General features: G+C 47.2%; 1 protein-coding gene across 5 annotated transcripts in view; it reads left to right on the forward strand.

Moving 5' to 3' along the window:
* The window catches only part of GFRA1 (GDNF family receptor alpha 1), a 216,104-nt gene that overhangs the window by 177,268 nt on the left and 20,934 nt on the right, over positions 1-17,902 (forward strand). For all 5 annotated transcript variants that reach the window (XM_025881053.2, XM_073904146.1, XM_073904145.1 and 2 more), the window contains one exon: positions 263-444. In XM_025881053.2, the coding sequence (XP_025736838.1) occupies positions 263-444 (182 nt within the window). The remainder of the gene's footprint in view (positions 1-262; positions 445-17,902) is intronic.

A 17,902-nucleotide genomic window follows, 5' to 3' on the forward strand; every position in this document is an offset into this window, starting at 1 on the left:
GGTACATAAACAGGAACACTGTTTGTTGCGCTTTGAGCATACCTAAGTGTCCATCTCAGTGTTTAATGAACGAATTGATTTTTGATCACCTGACCTAATGGCTGGCTCTCAGCATGTGTAGGGTGGAGGGATGGATGGGTTTTGTTCAGGGAAGTCCAATACTGTAATCAGAATTTCTAGTGTGCCTCTCTGGCTTTATGTATCCTGTCTGTTACATTTGCTGCTTGACTTTGAAATTGGATTTCCTCCTGTTTTACTGCAGAAAATGCAATTCAAGCCTTTGGTAATGGTTCTGATGTGACCGTGTGGCAGCCAGCCCTCCCAGTTCAGACCACCACTGTCACCACCACCACAGCCTTCCGGGCCAAGAACAAGCCCCTGGCGCCAGCAGGGTCTGAGAATGAAATCCCCACTCATGTTTTACCACCTTGTGCAAATTTGCAGGTAAGAGCGGGGGCCAAAGCCCCCTTTGGAGCTCAGTTGTAGAGGGGGAAGCCCGGACCAGTTTCCTGCAATGCATCTCAAAATAGATGGCTAATGATGGAGGACTGCTTGGGTTTGAATCTTAAAAGTGCATTTTAACCATGATAAACGGAGATTGTGAAGTGCCACAGAGAGGGAGAAAGACAAACTCTGGGACTGACTCCCATCTGCTGGGAGTGTGACTTTGGTTAGGGTCCCCAGAGCTGGCCTTGGTGTCTTCACCTGTGGAATGAGGGGGCTGGGCAGATGAATCTTTAATCCTCTGTTTGTGGAGTGGCAGAGCCGAAATGGTACTGATTTATTAATTATGCTTATTCTCTGTCCTCTACAAAGCAGCAGCCTATTGAAAGAGAAGGTACTCTTAGGTTGGTAGCCACCACTGTCATTTAAACTTAACGTGGAGTCGGTAACTCTGTCTAAAGGTTAACCAGAGACACTGTCACTAGTGAAGTGTTAACTCCAGTGTAGAGTCTGTATGGCTTCGTTCTTCCAGAAGCAGAAGAAAATGCTTTTTTGAAGTAGGAGGAACTATGTGGAGCCGCCCTGCCCAAAGCCCCTCATGGAACTAGAGGCCAGTGGGAATGGCCAGGAGACTTCCCTGGGGTTAATCCAGATCTCCAAGGGCAGAACCACGATGGCATGCAAACAAAAGTTTCCTGCCTTTTGTCACAGCAGAGTGTTTATTCTACCTTTTTATTGATTTTTTTTTTTTGTAGTAACGAGTATTCAGCTACTTACTTAGCAAGACTACATATTTATATGTCTGCAAAGTATTTTTGCACACCTTACCTCTCTGGCTGTTATCCTCTTGACGGCTGTGGGAGAGTAACAGTATTACCGTTAGCCTTGTTCTTGCACTTGAGGACACCGGGGCTTGGTGAAGTAACACTTCGGCTGGAGCCTCCAGAGCTTGTGAGTCACAGAACTGGTGCTGGGAATCCAGGAGGCTCTTGGTGCTCTCGTGGTTCTTCCTATATTTTGGGGGTCGTTGTGACTGCGTGAGGATTTCTGCTGCCTGCCATGCTGGGGAAAGGCACATGCACCAAGCACTGTGCTGTCACTACACACCCGTCACTGGAGTATATTCTCCCTTCTCTCCCCACTCTGCTGCCACCGAGGATCAGGCTCACCAGAATGTTCACCAGAAACCTTCTTTTGCCCAATACCGTCTTAATTCACAATCCTCTTTGTTCCCTACAGACCACTGGGGCAGTTCCTCTGCTTCTGGTTTGCTTACTGTCTTCTCTCCCCCAATGTCTCCCTTCTTCTTGGATATCCTACATGCCCCTCAGCTGACTGTTGGTCTCCGTCCCATCCTCCTGTGTCACAGACCTGCAGACACGCTCACACCCACTCACACGCACAGCACTGAGGAGAAGTCAGGGAGGGGAGCCACACAGCCTGAGGTCAACCAGATTCTCTTCATGCCTCTGAAACATTTCCTGAGCACGTCCAATGTCCAAATCACTGCAGAAACCACCAGAAGTAGGAGGAGGCTTGGCGACTATTACAGCCTCTAACTGCTCCATCTTGCAGCAGAGCCCTCAGGCTCAGGGAGGGGAGGTGACTGGCACAAAGCCCCCCAGCCGGAGGGAGGCGAGCCTGGAGCCAGACATCGTACCACAGACACAGGATCTGTTCTTTGTCTCTGGCGGGTGCTCGGCGTCCTGCCTCCTCCTTGGCCACCCTTCTGTTCTTCTTGGGTCCACTCAGGTTCTGGCACCAGTAAGACAAGTGGCCAGATAAGGGATTGGACCGTGGTGTCCTTTGGTGATAAGAGTGGGCCAGAGATGGTTCCTGACTGGTACAAGAGGCAAGCTCTGGCAGTGGCAAAACCACGTTCTTCTTTGCATGTGTCTGAGCACACAGAGCATGGCTGCGGAGGGAGCGTTTAGCCTGTTTATTGAGTCCCTTCTGTGTTTTGGAAACTTCATGGAGATGGGCACTCAAAAAAAAAAAAAATCTCTCCTCAGTGAACCTCCAAATAACGGGCAAAGGCACAGCTTGTTAACATTTTTGGGAAGTCAGACCAAATTAATAGATGGCGTTTCAGAAGAATAGCCATTATTGGAAATCCCATGAAATTAGTTTCTTCTAAGAGGAAACTGAGAGAGGACTCTGTCAGCCATAAGGAGACATTCTCTGCACCTCCCTGTGCCCTGCTCCCCCAGCCCCCACCCTCCCCCCCCCCCAGATCACAGCGCCTGACTTCTGCTTCCTGTGGTGCACGCATGTCTTGGCCACACAATATTGTGCCTCCGACACAGATCTGCCCAGCCCCCCCCCCCCCCCCCCCCCCCCGGCAAGGAGGACTCTGTACTGCTGCAAGGTTGCCCTGGCAACATCGGGGGACACATGAGCTCTGTTCCCAAGAAACGGCGCCTTGCCTTCCCCTGTATTAGTGATAGGAAGTCTGCCTCATAAATAGAGGGGCAAAGTAAAAGCATGGTGTTTATGTTGAGGCTGCTATTTAACTTCTCGGCGGAGGGAGGGGGAGATAGAAGTGTGGGATGACCAGGGCATGAGGGCGCAGCCATACTTGTCTTCCCTGGGACACACACACACACAGGACACACATATCTTGGAGCTAAACAGCATTTCACTTCTGGGGAGTCCTTCAGGGTTCTACCAAACCTCACCTTTCCTCCTAAGGGGATGGCCTGCTTGAGCCCATTTTTGCACACGTGAGGCGGGGAGTGAGGGCGCGGGCTCTGCAGCCAAGCCTGTGTTCAGACCCAGGCTCTCATCCTCACCAGCACCGTGGCTTCTCTGAGCCTCAGCTTCCGCAAAACTCGAGGATGGCCGAGCTGCCAGAGTTGAGGGGGTTAAACAGGAGTAATGCTTCAGGGCCTGGGCAGAGCGAACACTCCAGAATGGTACTTTTAAAATGTCACATGTGATGTCTGATGCCCAGTCAGTTGGCCACAGGGTCCCTTTACAGCAGATGGACAGTGGTGTTGTGCCTTGCTTTCAGACATCCTTCCCTTTTACACCTAAAGCAGCAGAGGCAGGGAAAGGCTAGTGACTTAACCAGAATCACACGGCACTTCTTTGGAGGGCCTGGGATTTCTGTCCCAAGGCCAGTATACTTCTCTGCCTCGTTCCATGACCTTGGACAACCAACCTGGGCTCTTTCTTTGAATGCGAAATGGACAGAAAGGAGGAAGTAAAAAGCAGAAAAGGAGAGGCTAGAAAAGGCGGCAGGGGAAAAAAAGCTGGGTTTGAGAGAGCCGTATGTCCCAGTGTTCTCTGAAGGCAGCTATTCAAGTCATAGGGAAAACACAAAGCGCATGCCATTCCAGGAGGCGGGGAATAGGGAAAGACTGAAAGTTTGCCAGTGAAACTTTTCGCAGCTTGGTAAGGTCTTTAGAATGACCCATACTAACAACAGTTGAAAGAACCACTGGAGGCCAGAGGATGGGGGGTGAGTGAGTGATGGGAGAAGGGCCTTCACCCCTAGAACATGGTCCCTGGCACTGATTTAGGACTTTCACTTCGGAGGAGGGCTCCCAGGAGACTCATTCTCCCCATCTGTCCTTCTTTTGCCTGCCTGGCTGTCTCCAGATAAATTATCATTCGCCAGGGGGTCCTAGAAATATCTTAGAATGGCGTTTGTCCCAGCCATGTGTGTCATTCCTCAGAATAGCATTGACTTAAACCAGCTTGGGATCCATTGGTAACAGATTCGGAGAAAGTCAACTATCTTTGGCAGCTGTAAAGGTCACTTCCCTCGGGAGGCACCCTCTTGTAATATTTTAAAATATACAATAATATGAGAAAACCCTTGGGGACTTGAGTTCCTGTCTTAACATTTGAGATAGATTTCCCCTTTGGAAGGGAAGAAGTAAGAATAAACATTTTCAAAAGTCGGCTTCAAAGTGTAATAATCAACAAACCAGATGCAATTCTTTTGGGGAAATGGGTGGCCTTGGGTGTGGGGCATATAGGACTCATCTGCAGTTCCTATGAAAGGCTTGTCTTTAAAAAAGGAAAGTTGATTGATTAGTATAAAATGTCATAGAAATGTCCAAGTGCTAACCCCCTGAGGTGATAAAATACCAGGTTTTGGGTAAACCGCCAAGCTCCCATGTCAAGATTAATTGGCAGTCATATTAGTAACAAGCATGACGCAGGCTGTGCTATTGTTGGCATATCCCTTTGACTTGTACAAAGTGGTCACATGAAAAACAAAGGAAGATTAAAAATTCTACCAATTATTTCATCTTCTGTGCACTTGAGTGGTCTGCTAGCTGAAAAGAGCTCAGGATATTTAAACCAAATGGACTGTACTTGTCACTTATTTAAAGTAAATATCTTTGGGAGATGTAAGTAAGTGTTGGAAAAATCCCCACTTTGCCTCATTCTACACCACTTAATTCTGGAAGCTTAAAGACAAGACCCCTGAAAGTGGCATTTGTAGGTCTTGGATTCCATGGTCTAACAGGGTACTAGAGTCTGGGGAAGGCAGCCCAGGGGCTGTGGCTGAGGACTCTGGGGAAAACTGCTGTCTCTGCCCTTTTCCACTCTCTTGCCCCTCAAAAGAGCTGTGATTGACAAGAGAAAGTCTGGTAGCCTGAGGGACACACACACTCCGATCCAGGGCTAGCGGCTGGGTATGGGATAGCTGTGAGCAGTTGGAGAGCTCCAGGGAACAGTGAGAGCCACAACCAAAGTCAGTTTTTCTTAGGAGCCAAAGAAAACATCTCTGTGGAGAGACATGGAGGGCCAGAGGTTGTAGACAGAGCTCAAGTAGGGCTCCTCCCCTCTCCCTAGTGGGACTTTTAAGACAGCATTCTAGAAAGAAACCAGCAATGTGGTTTTCTCAGTCATGAAGAAATGTGAGCATCTCCAGTGGATGGTCGTTGTGAGAATGCTTACTACTGAAATCCCCAGTGCAGAACCGAGGGCTCCTGTTCTCTTCCCCACCAATAGCCCATCATCTGCTTTGGTGGTCAGACCACACTAGCCCCAAAGATCCCACCACAGGGACACTTAGAATGGCCCTCCATGGGCTGTGGGGCGAAGGCCTTGAGGGTGGGCATCTTTCCTGGAGCAGAGAACCTGCAACATCCACTGGATTTTAATCCCTGGCCTCCTTGACTCGATACAGTTCCTTCTCTTCGCAGAGTACAGTTTGAAGCTTATAGAAGTGGGCTGGGTGCTTGTAGGATGCAGGATGTTCGCCGACTGATAAGAAGAGGAGAGGGCGGACAAGATTTGGCCATCCATTTACCCCCTACGTATTAGAGTATTCAAGTATTTAATTAGAATATTGAATATCGGAATATTGAAAATCATCTAGACCTGAAACAAAACTTTCCATCCTGGAAGAACAGCATATCCCTCCACCGCCCCAGTGCCCCATCACCTAAACAAAGTCTCTTTGTACCTGATAGGGCCAGACCAGACTGGAAATGATTTCAAAGCTCTTCCCAGGGCCAGACCCTAGAAGTTCTAGATGTGGCGGCAGGAAGGCAATTATCCAAACCTGCTAAATGCCCAGGACTCCTCTGGCTGTGACCAAGTGAAAATGTTCAGTGTTGAGTTTTAAAAGGCAAGTTGCCAATGGGTGTTCTGTAAATCATTTGTGCCAGCAGACTGACCCCATTATGTCAGCTAATCCTGGAAATACAGGAGGTAAATTTAAATCTTCGAGCATGAAGCACTTAATCAATATTCTAAATGTTTTTCTTGCAATTTATGCTAGCAGAGCAATGGGGTGCTTTGGCGTCCTGTTAATCTTCCACTGGAGAAGAGGCACTTGATTGCAAGGCCAGGGTGGTGGGATTTTGCACGGGATGATTGGTGGGCAGGCGGGAAGCTGGAAGGGGAGAGAGTACGGTGCTTCCTTCCACAGTGGGCCCTGGCTTGGGGACGCTCAGTCCATCCGTGCCAGTGGGCAGACCCTGCGGGCACCTCCTCAGCACTGTCCTTTAGCCTGTGGTTGACAGCCTAGGAGTGGCTTTGCTGGGAAGAGCATGAGCTTTGGGGGTCACATGGACCTGAGTGGGAACCCTGGCTCAGTTCCTATTGCTCTGTGACCTAGGGCACGTTTCCTACCTTCTCTGAATATCTGCTCTACGGTATCACCTGCCTCTCAAGTTGGCTGTGAGATTTAAAAACCTGGTTCCCCTTACCCAAAGGGCCCAGCATGACTGTCCAACCCTCTCCACATGGTAAGTGGCCACCACTCTTAGCGTGGTTGATGAGAAGTGTGAGAGCTTTTAACTCCGGACCCTGGGACTATAAAGGAAGGGCTCTTCCCAGAGGCTGGGTGTCCATGGAGGAAAAAAGACGGAGCGCTTTAGACTGTGCTTTCTTAATTTGTAAGAACCATTGGAACGGAGTGATATCCAGCCGATTCTAAGAACTGGTCATTGTAGAAAGTCTTAAGGAAGGAGGGAAAGTACAGGTGTACTTTGGACACCAAGACAAGGAGGGTGGGAAACCAAACGGCAGTAGAGAAAGGACCGGGTCTTGAGGGGTTATGACTGTTCCAAACTCCATCTCCCCCGTGCCTAGAAGGAGTCTCCTGGGAGTGTCATCCTAACAACCAGCTTCTTCGTGGTATGACCGAGGCCGTGACAGTAGTCAGATCTTGGTCCAGCCTGGATCCCAGAGTGGGACTGTCTACCAGGGGCTATTGCCACATCCCTTTAACCAGCGTTGACCTTGGGAAGAGGTGACACAGCTGTAAATAGGAAACAGTCCTAGTTGCAGAAAAGATCGCGTCTGAGAATCAGCCCAGCGTCTCAGCCTCTGACACCAAGACTTTGATTCTTTCCCATATCTGCATTCTGCCAGTACTATTATTTGCTTCATATTCATCTTTAAAGTCAATTACTAGGGACACCTGGATGGCTCAGCCAGTTAAGCGGCTGCCTTCGGTTCAGGTCACGATCCCAGGGTCCTGGGATCGAGTCCCGCATCGGGCTCCTTGCTCAGCGGGGAGCCTGCTTCTCCCTCTGCCTGCCGCTCCCCCTGCTTGTGCACGCACACTCTCTCTCTCTGATTAAAAACAAAACAAAACAAAAAACTCAATTACTAGATATACTTATTTATATAAATACTATCATTTTAGAGTCATCTGAAGCTGTTAAAAACATATGTGACACATACATGAATCAGTGTGCTAGTTCTCTATACATTATAATCAATAAATATTAAAATTAAAAATGTTAGTAATGTCCCCTACATGGTGTCGTAGACACCAGTGGTCCCCAAACCCTCCTTTGAGAAACATTATAAACCATCCAATACGACAGAACCCAGAACTACTTGCTGCTTTGATAACACACATCACCTCTGGTTTTTATGGTTGGGTATTAATAAAGTAAATGTGTATAAGCTCTTCCCATGAGCCAAGTACGGTTCTAAGCACATTATATATATATATATTCACTCACTTAATCCCCACAGTAATCTCATGAAGTCAGTACTATTATTATTCCCATTTTTTCAGACAGTACTATTGCCTGAGACACAGAGAGGCTGGACCAGGAGAGGAGAAAGAGAAAAGGAGGTTCCTTCCTTTATGTGTTTTAAATGACTGCACTGTATTACCTAAATCAGAGCACTTTACCTTTTTGTTTCTAAGTAACATTATTCACTCAATAGAGATTAAAATCAGTCCCTACATTCTTGTGGAACATCTGGCAGATGGAGATGCCAGACTGGTTCATAAACTGGCATAAAGAAAGGAAACAATACCTATTCTGACACCAACTGGTGTCCCTAGAACTCAGTTCTGGCGCCAGCTCTCAGAGACAACACAGACACTAAAGATTAAGATGGCCCTGACTTTAGTAGCCAGGCACACTTCAGGGGTCCCCAGGCCACCAGCACTTCTGGCCAACCAGCTACAAATTCAGGGCTTCCCACAACCCCTCAGATTCAATCCGCTAGAATGACTCAGAACTCAGGAAAGCACTATACTTAGGATTATGGTTTTATTATAAAGAATACAAATCAGGACTAGCCAAATGGAGAGATACTGAGGCTGAGGTCTGAGAGAGTCTCCAGAAGAGAGCTTTCATTCCCTTTCCCTGTGGGATCAGGACATGTCCCCCTCCCAGCACATTGATGCATTCACCCCCCAGGAAGCTCCAGTGACCAGAGTTTTAATTGGGGTTTCATTACACAGGCGTGATTGATTGAGCCATTGGGCCTGTGATTGAATGCAATCTTCTACCCTTCTCTGCTCCCTGGAGGTCAGGCAGTTGGGCTGACTTCACATGATTCCAGCCCCTTGGCCCGTAGTTGGTCTCTCTGGTGACCAGTCCCTGTTCTGAGTCATCTCATTACCGTAAACTCAGGTAGGATCCAAAGGGCTCATGAATACCAAAGATACTCCTATCACTCAAGAACTTCCAAGGATGTAAAGGTTATCTCCCGGAAACCAGGATCAAAAGCTAGTCAAATTCTAATTTTAATTCTAGGGCCAAACAGTGAAACTTCTCATAAGAAAGCTGGAGTTGGAACTTAGCTTGGGCTCATTTCGCCACTTACCAGCCATGAATCCTTGGGCAAACTACTTAGCCTCAACTTCCTCATCCCTGAAATGGGGATGACGGTGGTAGAGCCTCCTTGGGCTATTATGAGGATTAAATGCGGTCCTGCGTGTAAAGTATGCTCAGTGTAGCACCCAGCCCAGAGGCGGTACAGTGTAAGTTTTTATTATTTGTAAGTTTTGAGAAGCTCTCCGCACTTGGATATCATGGGTCCTCTTTGTCCCATTCAGTCATAGAGAAGTGCCCTGAGGGGTGCAGGCTGGGTTGTGCATTGCTTTATGGGTCCTATTTTCCAGTGGCTTTTCTGGTCTTGTGGGGCTTTGCTCCTGTAGAACAGGCTTGTTAAGGATAAGAGGTGAGGCCTTGTCAGGGTGGTGGTTTGGAAATGTAATTCAGAGTCAAACGCTTCTCTGTGGGAGGTCACTTGCTTCTTTGGAATTCTTTGCAGAAGGTGGGCTCTGCACCTCTCTGCCAATCTTGGAAAATTCCCTAAGGATTGTTGGGTGATCTCTTGGCCATGAATTGAAGAGTTCCCCCACATCAGACTTCCTCCACCTTGGCCCTCTTGACATTTTGGTCTGAAAATCCTTTGTTGTGTGGGCTGTCCTGTGTCCTGTAGGATGTTGAGCAGCGCCCCTGGCCTCCACCTTCTAGATGCCAGTAGCACCTTTCCCCAATGGTGACACCTACAAACGTCCCCAGACAGAGCCACATGTCCCCTGGAGGGCAAAATCATCCCTGGCTGAGGACTACCATTCAGGAAATGAGGGCCGCCTCAAAGACCCCCTTTCCTTTTTACAACAGGGGAAATGGAGGTGTTGGAGAGTCTTTCCAGGTTTCCCTGCCTGGTAAGGGGCCTACGGAGATGGAAAAGCGAGCAGCCACATTGGACCAAATCTTTCCAGGGTAGTGCAGGCAAGAACAATGAAAAGGGGCCGCAGTGGCCACCAAATGCCCACGTTTGGACATTTAATTTTCCCAAGGCGACATTCCCCTTACAGTGGGGCCTGTGGATGGTATCACAGATGGTACTAACTGAGGCTTTCGACCTGATTCTCATCATCCTAGGACCTGCTGGTCTCCATAGCCCGCAGGGCCCCACACACCCTCACTTTCTTCTGATGAATGTTTTTTCACCCCCCTCCACCCCGGCACCTTGGAAAAGTCACCCACAGGTGACATTTCAAAGGAGACATTTGCCAGATGACCAGAGTGGATGGAAATGTGTATACTGCACCACCATCAGGTTTCACGCATGGACCTGGAGCATGGAGGAGTTTCGGGGGGCGGGGGGCTGTTGAGCAGGATCGTACGGCCAGTGCCAAATGCTCACCACTGAGCCCTCAGCTCATGTACTGAATCTAAGTGATTCTGGCAACACAGATGCCTTTTCCTGAGCCTTTAGTTTAAGAAAACGACTTTGGTGCTGCCTATCACGTGTGGTATTTGGTTTCCTGTCTTTGTGAGGTCTCCATCATATCTGTGTATTACAGAGTGTTTTCTAGCCCCCACTGTTGTGTGGGTCCCGTAAAAAAAAAAAAAAAAAATCCAAATGTTGGCAACACCTACAGTGCCTTTGCATAATGCTCTCCTGCTCAGAGTGAGTTTATTCCCCCCCACTCTGGGAGAAATGAGCTGTGAGGGGTGTTTTCCCTTAGCAGAAGTGCTAAGCCGCAGGACCCCCCACTCAGGCTGCTTCTGGGCTCCCTGGGAAGCCTCACTGCAGAGCTCTGGACCAGGCTGCCAAGTGGCCTAAGGGCCTGGCGTGATGGGCCCGGCTACTCCCAGTGTGGAGGGGCTGCCAGTGGCCTCCTGGGATTTAATCTTCCCAGCTCCAGGTGCCAGCAGATGAGCTCAGAGGGAAGCTGCCTCCCAGAATCCACCCATGTTAGCCCTGGGAGGAAAGAGGCTGTTGTAAAAGTAGTTTTTGAAATAACTGCTTATAGAGCATTTTCAAAGCCCTTCATCGAGGAGAGTGCTTGAATTCAGAGCTCAAAAATTGGGTATTACTTCATTAAGGCTGCCATACAGCATGTTGAAATGTGCCTTCAATTGCGTATTCAAACCCCATTAGACATGGAAGCTTGCAACATATAACTGGTACCAAAAAACAGGCATTTCATCTTGGGGGTCAGGCTTCGTGGTAGGTAGGTGCACACACGGCCCATCCGCGGAGGGCAGCATCACCCACTGCAACGGTGTGCTCAGCCCCTGCAACAAAGCGCCACATGCTGGGGGGCTTCAACCACAGACATTTATTTCTCATGGCTCTGGAGGTCAGAAATCCAAGATGAAGGTGTGGGCAGGGCTGGTTTCTCCTGACGCCTCTCTCCGTGGCTTGCACATGGCTGCCTTCTCACTGAGACTTCACGTGGCCTTTCCCTTTGTGTGCGTCCCCGGTGTCCCTCTGTGTGCCCCTTCTTATAAGGACACCAGTCAGACTGGATTGGGGCCCACCCTAACTAACAGTCTCATTTTCACTGAATCACCTCTTTAAAGACCTCTCTTCAAACACAGTCCCATCCAGAGGACCCGGGGAATAGGGCTTTCATATATGAATTCTGGGGGAACCCCGTTCAGTCCATGACATATGTGTGAGGGGCAGGTACTTAATAACTAAATATTTGACAGTTTAAAAATCTCATTTAGGGCGCCTGGGTGGCTCAGTTGGTTAAGTGACTGCCTTCGGCTCAGGTCATGATCCTGGAGTCCCGGGATCGAGTCCCGCATCGGGCTCCCTGCTCAGCAGGGAGTCTGCTTCTCCCTCTGACCCTCCCCCCTCTCATGCTCTCTCTCTCTCTCATTCTGTCTCTCAAATAGATAAATAAAATCTTTTAAAAAATAAAAAAAATTCATTTATGGGATGAATTTCAGCGGAAAAAATGACTATTGCCACAAGCCTTCCTTCAGTGCACAGGGGTCTGTTAAGTATCTCTTGTGTAACCTTTGAACATGAGAGACTCAGCCTTGGCTGGTCCTGTGGTGGAAGGAACGTGGGGAAAGACCCCTCCCTGGGGCAGAAGGGCTGTCCCGCCCAGCCTACAAACGTCTTGCTGTCACGTGTGAGCTTCTGCAAACTTAACTCAAGTAATGATTTTTTTGTGATTGGCATGTTTGCATTGTAGCAAACTTTGGTTGAACATATTGTTAGAATACACAGTACTGTAATTTAAGGTTATTTTATCAGCAGTAAAGGGTTTTATAATTCATTTAAAAAGTTGTAATGGGCTTGAGCATCTTCATATAGTTTAATAATATAGGGTTTTATAGCTGTTGTAAAATTTCAGATTATAGTTTTAGCAATTGTGCAATTCTATTTTATAGTTTAATAATTGTTCAAAGGAAGGAGAGTATAAAGTTCCTTAAAAACCAATTTAATGACTTAGAAAAATAGCCTTTATCAAAATCTAATGTATACCTTTTAATGAACCCAGATGTCACCTTTTCAACAAAGGCAGACCATGGCATCTATTTTTCTCAACCACAAAGCCTTCCAAATTAGGCACACAGAGCGCCGTATCTCTGAATTATATTTTTTCTCCTTCTTTAAAAAAGTCTTTTATCCCTAATCTCCCACATCCAGAATAAGCCTGTTTGCCAAGCACGAGGTGGACACCAGCGACGCCAGAAGAGCTTTAGCAGGAACAGGGAGTAAATTGGTTCTCTCTTGAGAAGGCTCTTTGTTTTACAGATGACCCCTTGATCACACTGCTTCAAACCCAGCTCCTGACTCTAATGAAGTCCCTTATTAATGCCTCCAGATAGCCCATATGTCACCATTCTGTGAGTGAGTGGCAAAATGGGGAGCCCTACATTATACTATAATTGTATACTATTATTATGAGTAATAAAAGTGTTAGCATATAGCACTGGGGAAAAGGCACTATCTCACATTGTCGTTGGAATTATAGATCGTGGTGTTATATTTCTGGGATTTTCCAGGGTTATGTTGTCAGACAACTAAAATCAATAGAAAGAGGAGACTCCGGACCAAGTACACAAACACAGTTACCGTGGGGCACAGCTCAGGAACATGGTCCCAGGACCCTTGGGTGCAGTGATCCTTGGGTAGACCAGCTCTGGGTCCGAGCCCTGTGGCAGGCCTCCTTTTCTCTGCTTCCCACTCAGTTCCCCCTTCTTGGTCAGCTCCAGAGAACTTCTAGCTGAAATTTGGTGCTGCTTGGGAACAACTGAAGGCTGTCTGTCCCAAGGGCATCTGGGTAGCCCTTGCCAGGTTGCAGTCACATCAGCAAGGGTCCCTAAAGCTGGCAGGCATTCTTGCTGTTCCAGGAGTCACCTGGTGTCTGTATCTATTCCATGCCCCAGCACATGGCACCCCCGACATTATAACAAGGTGAGGGGTAGCACTTAGTGATTCTGAAGTCCTATGGGGAGTGCAGGCAACACCCTCATTCAGTTTACACCCAAACCCAGCTGGCTTTGAGATCGTGTATAACCCAAGCATTGAGTGTGCCAATGCTTGACAAGGGATCATGCAGACAGTAGGCCAACAGGAGCACGGTTAGTTCTCCAAGGTTTTCATTTTTAAGAAAAAGAGGTTGTGCTTAAGAATAAAAAACCCTGAAGGATCAGGCTTCTTGCCACAATAGAATCAGACCTTCCTGTGGACTTCAGTGGAGAGTAACTTTGTCTCCTTAACCCTTGGATTCATCCTATGTACTATGGGAATAATGAGCACCACTGCCTTGGAGGGTTATAATAATTACACAAATTAAAATTCTCCAGCATAGTTACTTAGCCCAATTCAGCCCAGCAGCTGTTTTTATCATTATTTTATCTTCCCTGTGGGTCTGTGCTTGAGCACGAGACAGAAGGAGCTTGTACTAAGGGGGCATTTGACGACCTTTACCCCGAAATTCATCGGGGATGTGGACTTGGGCCTCATACAGGCTGTGTGTGCCCTGCAGAAGGCAGCCAGCCTCAAGTTGAAGCTATTTGTTATGATTACCCACTTAGGGCATCTCCTCCCAAATGTCTTTTATCACTTTTGTCAAAAAAATGGGAATAGCAATGTAAGGTTGGGGATGGGAAGCCTAGGGCCCCTTAGTGCCTTCTAGGAAGAGCCATCAGGCCACCTGCACCTGTGGTTTAGAGGGCAGTGAGGCTGGTCCGTCGGAGGGACAGTAATTCAGCAGTTGGACAATTGCTTAACCCAATTGCCGCATAATAAACATTCTTAATAAAAAGGGATAGGATGTCTGCACCCCCTTGGCCATAAATATGCTCTCTTGTTCTGGGTCACCTACGGGAACACCTCTGAGCACACTTAGATCACATACTGTAAATAAATCCAATTTCTTCTGTCCCCTACTGGCCTTTTATCCTTTGGACTTCTAACCAACCATGCCTCCCTGAGTAACAGTCTCTGCCTTGTGTCTGAGCCGTGGAGCTCATGTGCGGGAGGAAAATGGCTCCGTTCTCTTGTGAGGTTCAACAAAAGGCTCCTCTCCACTGCACCCCTCCTCTTGGAAGCCCTAGAAGAGTCATACCGTGGACAGGGCTGTCTGGAAGGGAAGCTGAGGATGGTGGGCCCCGAGGAGACATGGCAGGAGTTCTCCCCAGAGGGGCCATTGCTGTGCACTCCTAGGCAGCCGGTGTGACCCTGGGCTTATTACTGTCTCCCTGGCACCTTCTCAGCTGTTAGCAGGATAACCAGAACTACTTCCACGGAGGGACCTGAGGGTTATGGGAGATAATCTGTGCCATGTCTGGCACGGGGTCCATATGCATGGGTTTGGGAGTCAAAGTCCCAGCCTCTCCGAGCCCATGTTCCCCGATCTGTGCAAAGGGGAGAGCTCCGCTCAGAAAGTCTTGTGAGCGGCTGGGAGTGTTCGGCGAGGTGCCGATGGGGTTGTCAGTTACAGGAGGGGGCTGTCGTGAATGGTAACTGGTCACGATTCTCACTGTGAGTCTGCTTGGTTTCCCTCAATTATTGTTTTTTTTCTCTATCTGCTAAAAGCATACTTTTCTTTAAAGTTTTTTAAGGTTTGCTTTCACCTGGTTTTTCATAGCACCAAGAGTGCTCCATCTTCTGAACAGAGGGTGAACAAAAGCCCGGGGTCGGTTATATCTGCAGACCACGGCATTTTATATGAACCCTTAGTTACCACCATAAGTCACAGAGCCATTACGGGGCCGCACACAGCTGCACATAAATGCACAGGAGAATAAGAGCCTTAATAAATATTATCTGATGGCGATGAGGATGCGTGTCTGATGAGACAGGCTTCATGCACTTCTCATCAGAGACCACAGTGAATCTTTTCCGTTGCTCTTGCACATTTGCATTTCCGACTGCACATTTGAGAAAACAAATGTTTCATTTCAGGGCCATCCCCTGAGTTGCCTTTCTACCCTACTCCCTGAATGTTTGCTCTACGAAACACCTCCTTTACCCCACACCAAAATGTCTTTCACACATTGTTTGGCATAATCTTACTGTTAATTGGGCACCATTTTCTAAAATACAGGTCATAATTGCTTCTTGTCTGAATATATTACAAATCAATCAAACAAGTTAACCATGAAGGAAAACACGGTTCTCTGGTGTAGTTTGCAACCTGTGTTTGCTCCAACTTAAGGAAAAGCGAAATAGCTGCAAGATGATCCCGGGAAGTATGGAATGGAGAAAGGCCAGCTTGAGTGCCGTGTTAGGCTTCCTGCTGGAGACAGAGTCTGCACCATCTTGCCATTAGTGTTGAATTACAAGTGCAGGGCTGCAGGCATCCTTTTTATGGCATACAGGAGACTAATGAGAAAGCCCGGGGGACTGCTTAGCTAATGGAGGACTGTTGATATATCTTACTGGACTGTATCTTTTTCATTGCATTCATTTTTAAATCCAAGGGCTCACAGAAGATCGTGAGCCAGTTCTCTTCAATATCATGTTCACCATCCAAATTAGCTTGAGCGTTTGCATTTCTCCAGCCCCTGCCCCAGTCCAAGAATACCAGCCTAGAGACCACAGGGAGGCTAAGCAAAACTCAGTAGAGGTCTTAAAGGACTTACCCCTTTCACATTTGATTCTCAGAACAACTCTGTGAGGTAAGCAGGAGAGCAGGGATTATTATAATTAAAGCTGATGGTTGAAAAGCCAAGAATAAGACGTTCCTAGCCTGCGTTCGTTTTATCATCTTTTATCAATCAAGCTAATACCAGGAGTAAATTCTAAACCATAGTAGAAGCTCTCTTAACTGACCCTCATGTAACCAACTCAACACAAAAGCCAGCCTCTCTATTCTCTTGTAAATACCTAATGCCCAAGGCAGACTGCATGTCCCAAGCTAGTCTCCTCTGTCCTCCTGCTTACCTCAGGCCCTTGCTCTCTCCAGTTGAGAGGCAGGCTTGAGGGTTGCTGGAGTGGTGGGGGGTGGGAGGGATGGGGTGGCTGGGTGATGGACATTGGGGAAGGTATGTGCTATGGTGAGCGCTGTGAATTGTGTAAGACTGATGAATCACAGATCTGTACCTCTGAAACAAATAATACATTATATGTTAAAAAAAAAAAAAGAAGAAGAAGAAGATACCAGGAGGGGAAGAATGAAGGAGGGAAATCGGAGGGGGAGAGGAACCATGAGAGACAATGGACTCTGAAAATCTGAGGCTTCTAGATGGGAGGGGTTGGGAGGATGGGTTAGCCTGGTGATGGGTTTTAAAGAGGGCACGTTCTGCATGGAGCACTGGGTGTTATATGCAAACAATGAATCTTGGAACACTGCATCAAAAACTAATGATGTAAAGTATGGTGATTAACATAACATAATAATAAAAAAATGGAAACAAAAAAAGAGGCACGTTTGTTCTCAAAACATTTTTTGCTCTTATGGTTGGTGTTTTGCTTACAAATTTAAATCAGTATTATATGAAGGATTGCAATAGGAGCACAAAAGAAACCATAGTTGTTTCGATGAAAACTAAGTTGAATACACCGAGAAAGCCAAATTCCTTTAAAAAATGCCTTGGATTATGTGTGAGTGAGGCAAAATTATAAAAGACTGAGAAAAATTATAAAAATGTAAAAAGATCCTGCTCTGAAATTCCTCTGCAGGTATCAAACAAATGTCATTCCTATTTTAAAGAAACTAAAATTGGAAATTGTAGACCATGAATTAATTATAGGTGTAGCTTCTACAGAACATAAGCCAGGGAACTCCAATCAGCAAACTCTTACTTTAAAAAACTTCTTTTATAAAGATTTATTTATTTGAGAAATAGAGTGCATGTATGAGCAGGAGGGATAGAGGGAAGAGGGAGAGAAAATCTCAAGCAGAGTCGCTGCTGAGTGTGAAGTCCAACACGGGGCTCAATCTCAGGACCTTGAGATAATGAACTGAGCCGAAACTAGGAGCTGGACGCTTAACTGACTGCATCACACGGGTGCCCCAAAAAACTTTTTTTCCTTTAAATTTTTTTATTGTTATGTTAATCACCATACATTACATGATTAATTTTTGATGCAATGTTCCATGATTCATTGTTTGTTCATAACACCCAGTGCTCCACGCAGAATGTGCCCTCTTTAATACCCATCACCAGGCTAGCCCATCCCCCCACCCCCTTCCCCTCTAGAACCCTCAGTTTGTTTTTCAGAGTCCATCGGCTCTCATGGTTCGTCTTCCCCTCCGATTTCCCCCCCCTTCACTCTTCCCCTCCTGCTATCTTCTTTTTTTTTTTTCTTAACATATATTGCATTATTTGTTTCAGAAGTACAGATCTGTGATTCAACAGTCTTGCACAATTCACAGCGCTCACCATAGCACATACCCTCCCCAATGTCTATCACCCAGCCACCCCATCCCTCCCACCCCACCCCCACTCCAGCAACCCTCAGTTTGTTTCCTGAGATTAAGAATTCCTCACTGATATGAGGAATTCTTAATCTCAGGAAA

This window comes from Callorhinus ursinus, unplaced genomic scaffold, assembly GCF_003265705.2.
Source record: "Callorhinus ursinus isolate GAN/ISIS: 27379988/994484 unplaced genomic scaffold, GSC_fseal_2.0 scaffold20, whole genome shotgun sequence".
Taxonomy (NCBI): Eukaryota; Metazoa; Chordata; class Mammalia; order Carnivora; family Otariidae; genus Callorhinus; species Callorhinus ursinus.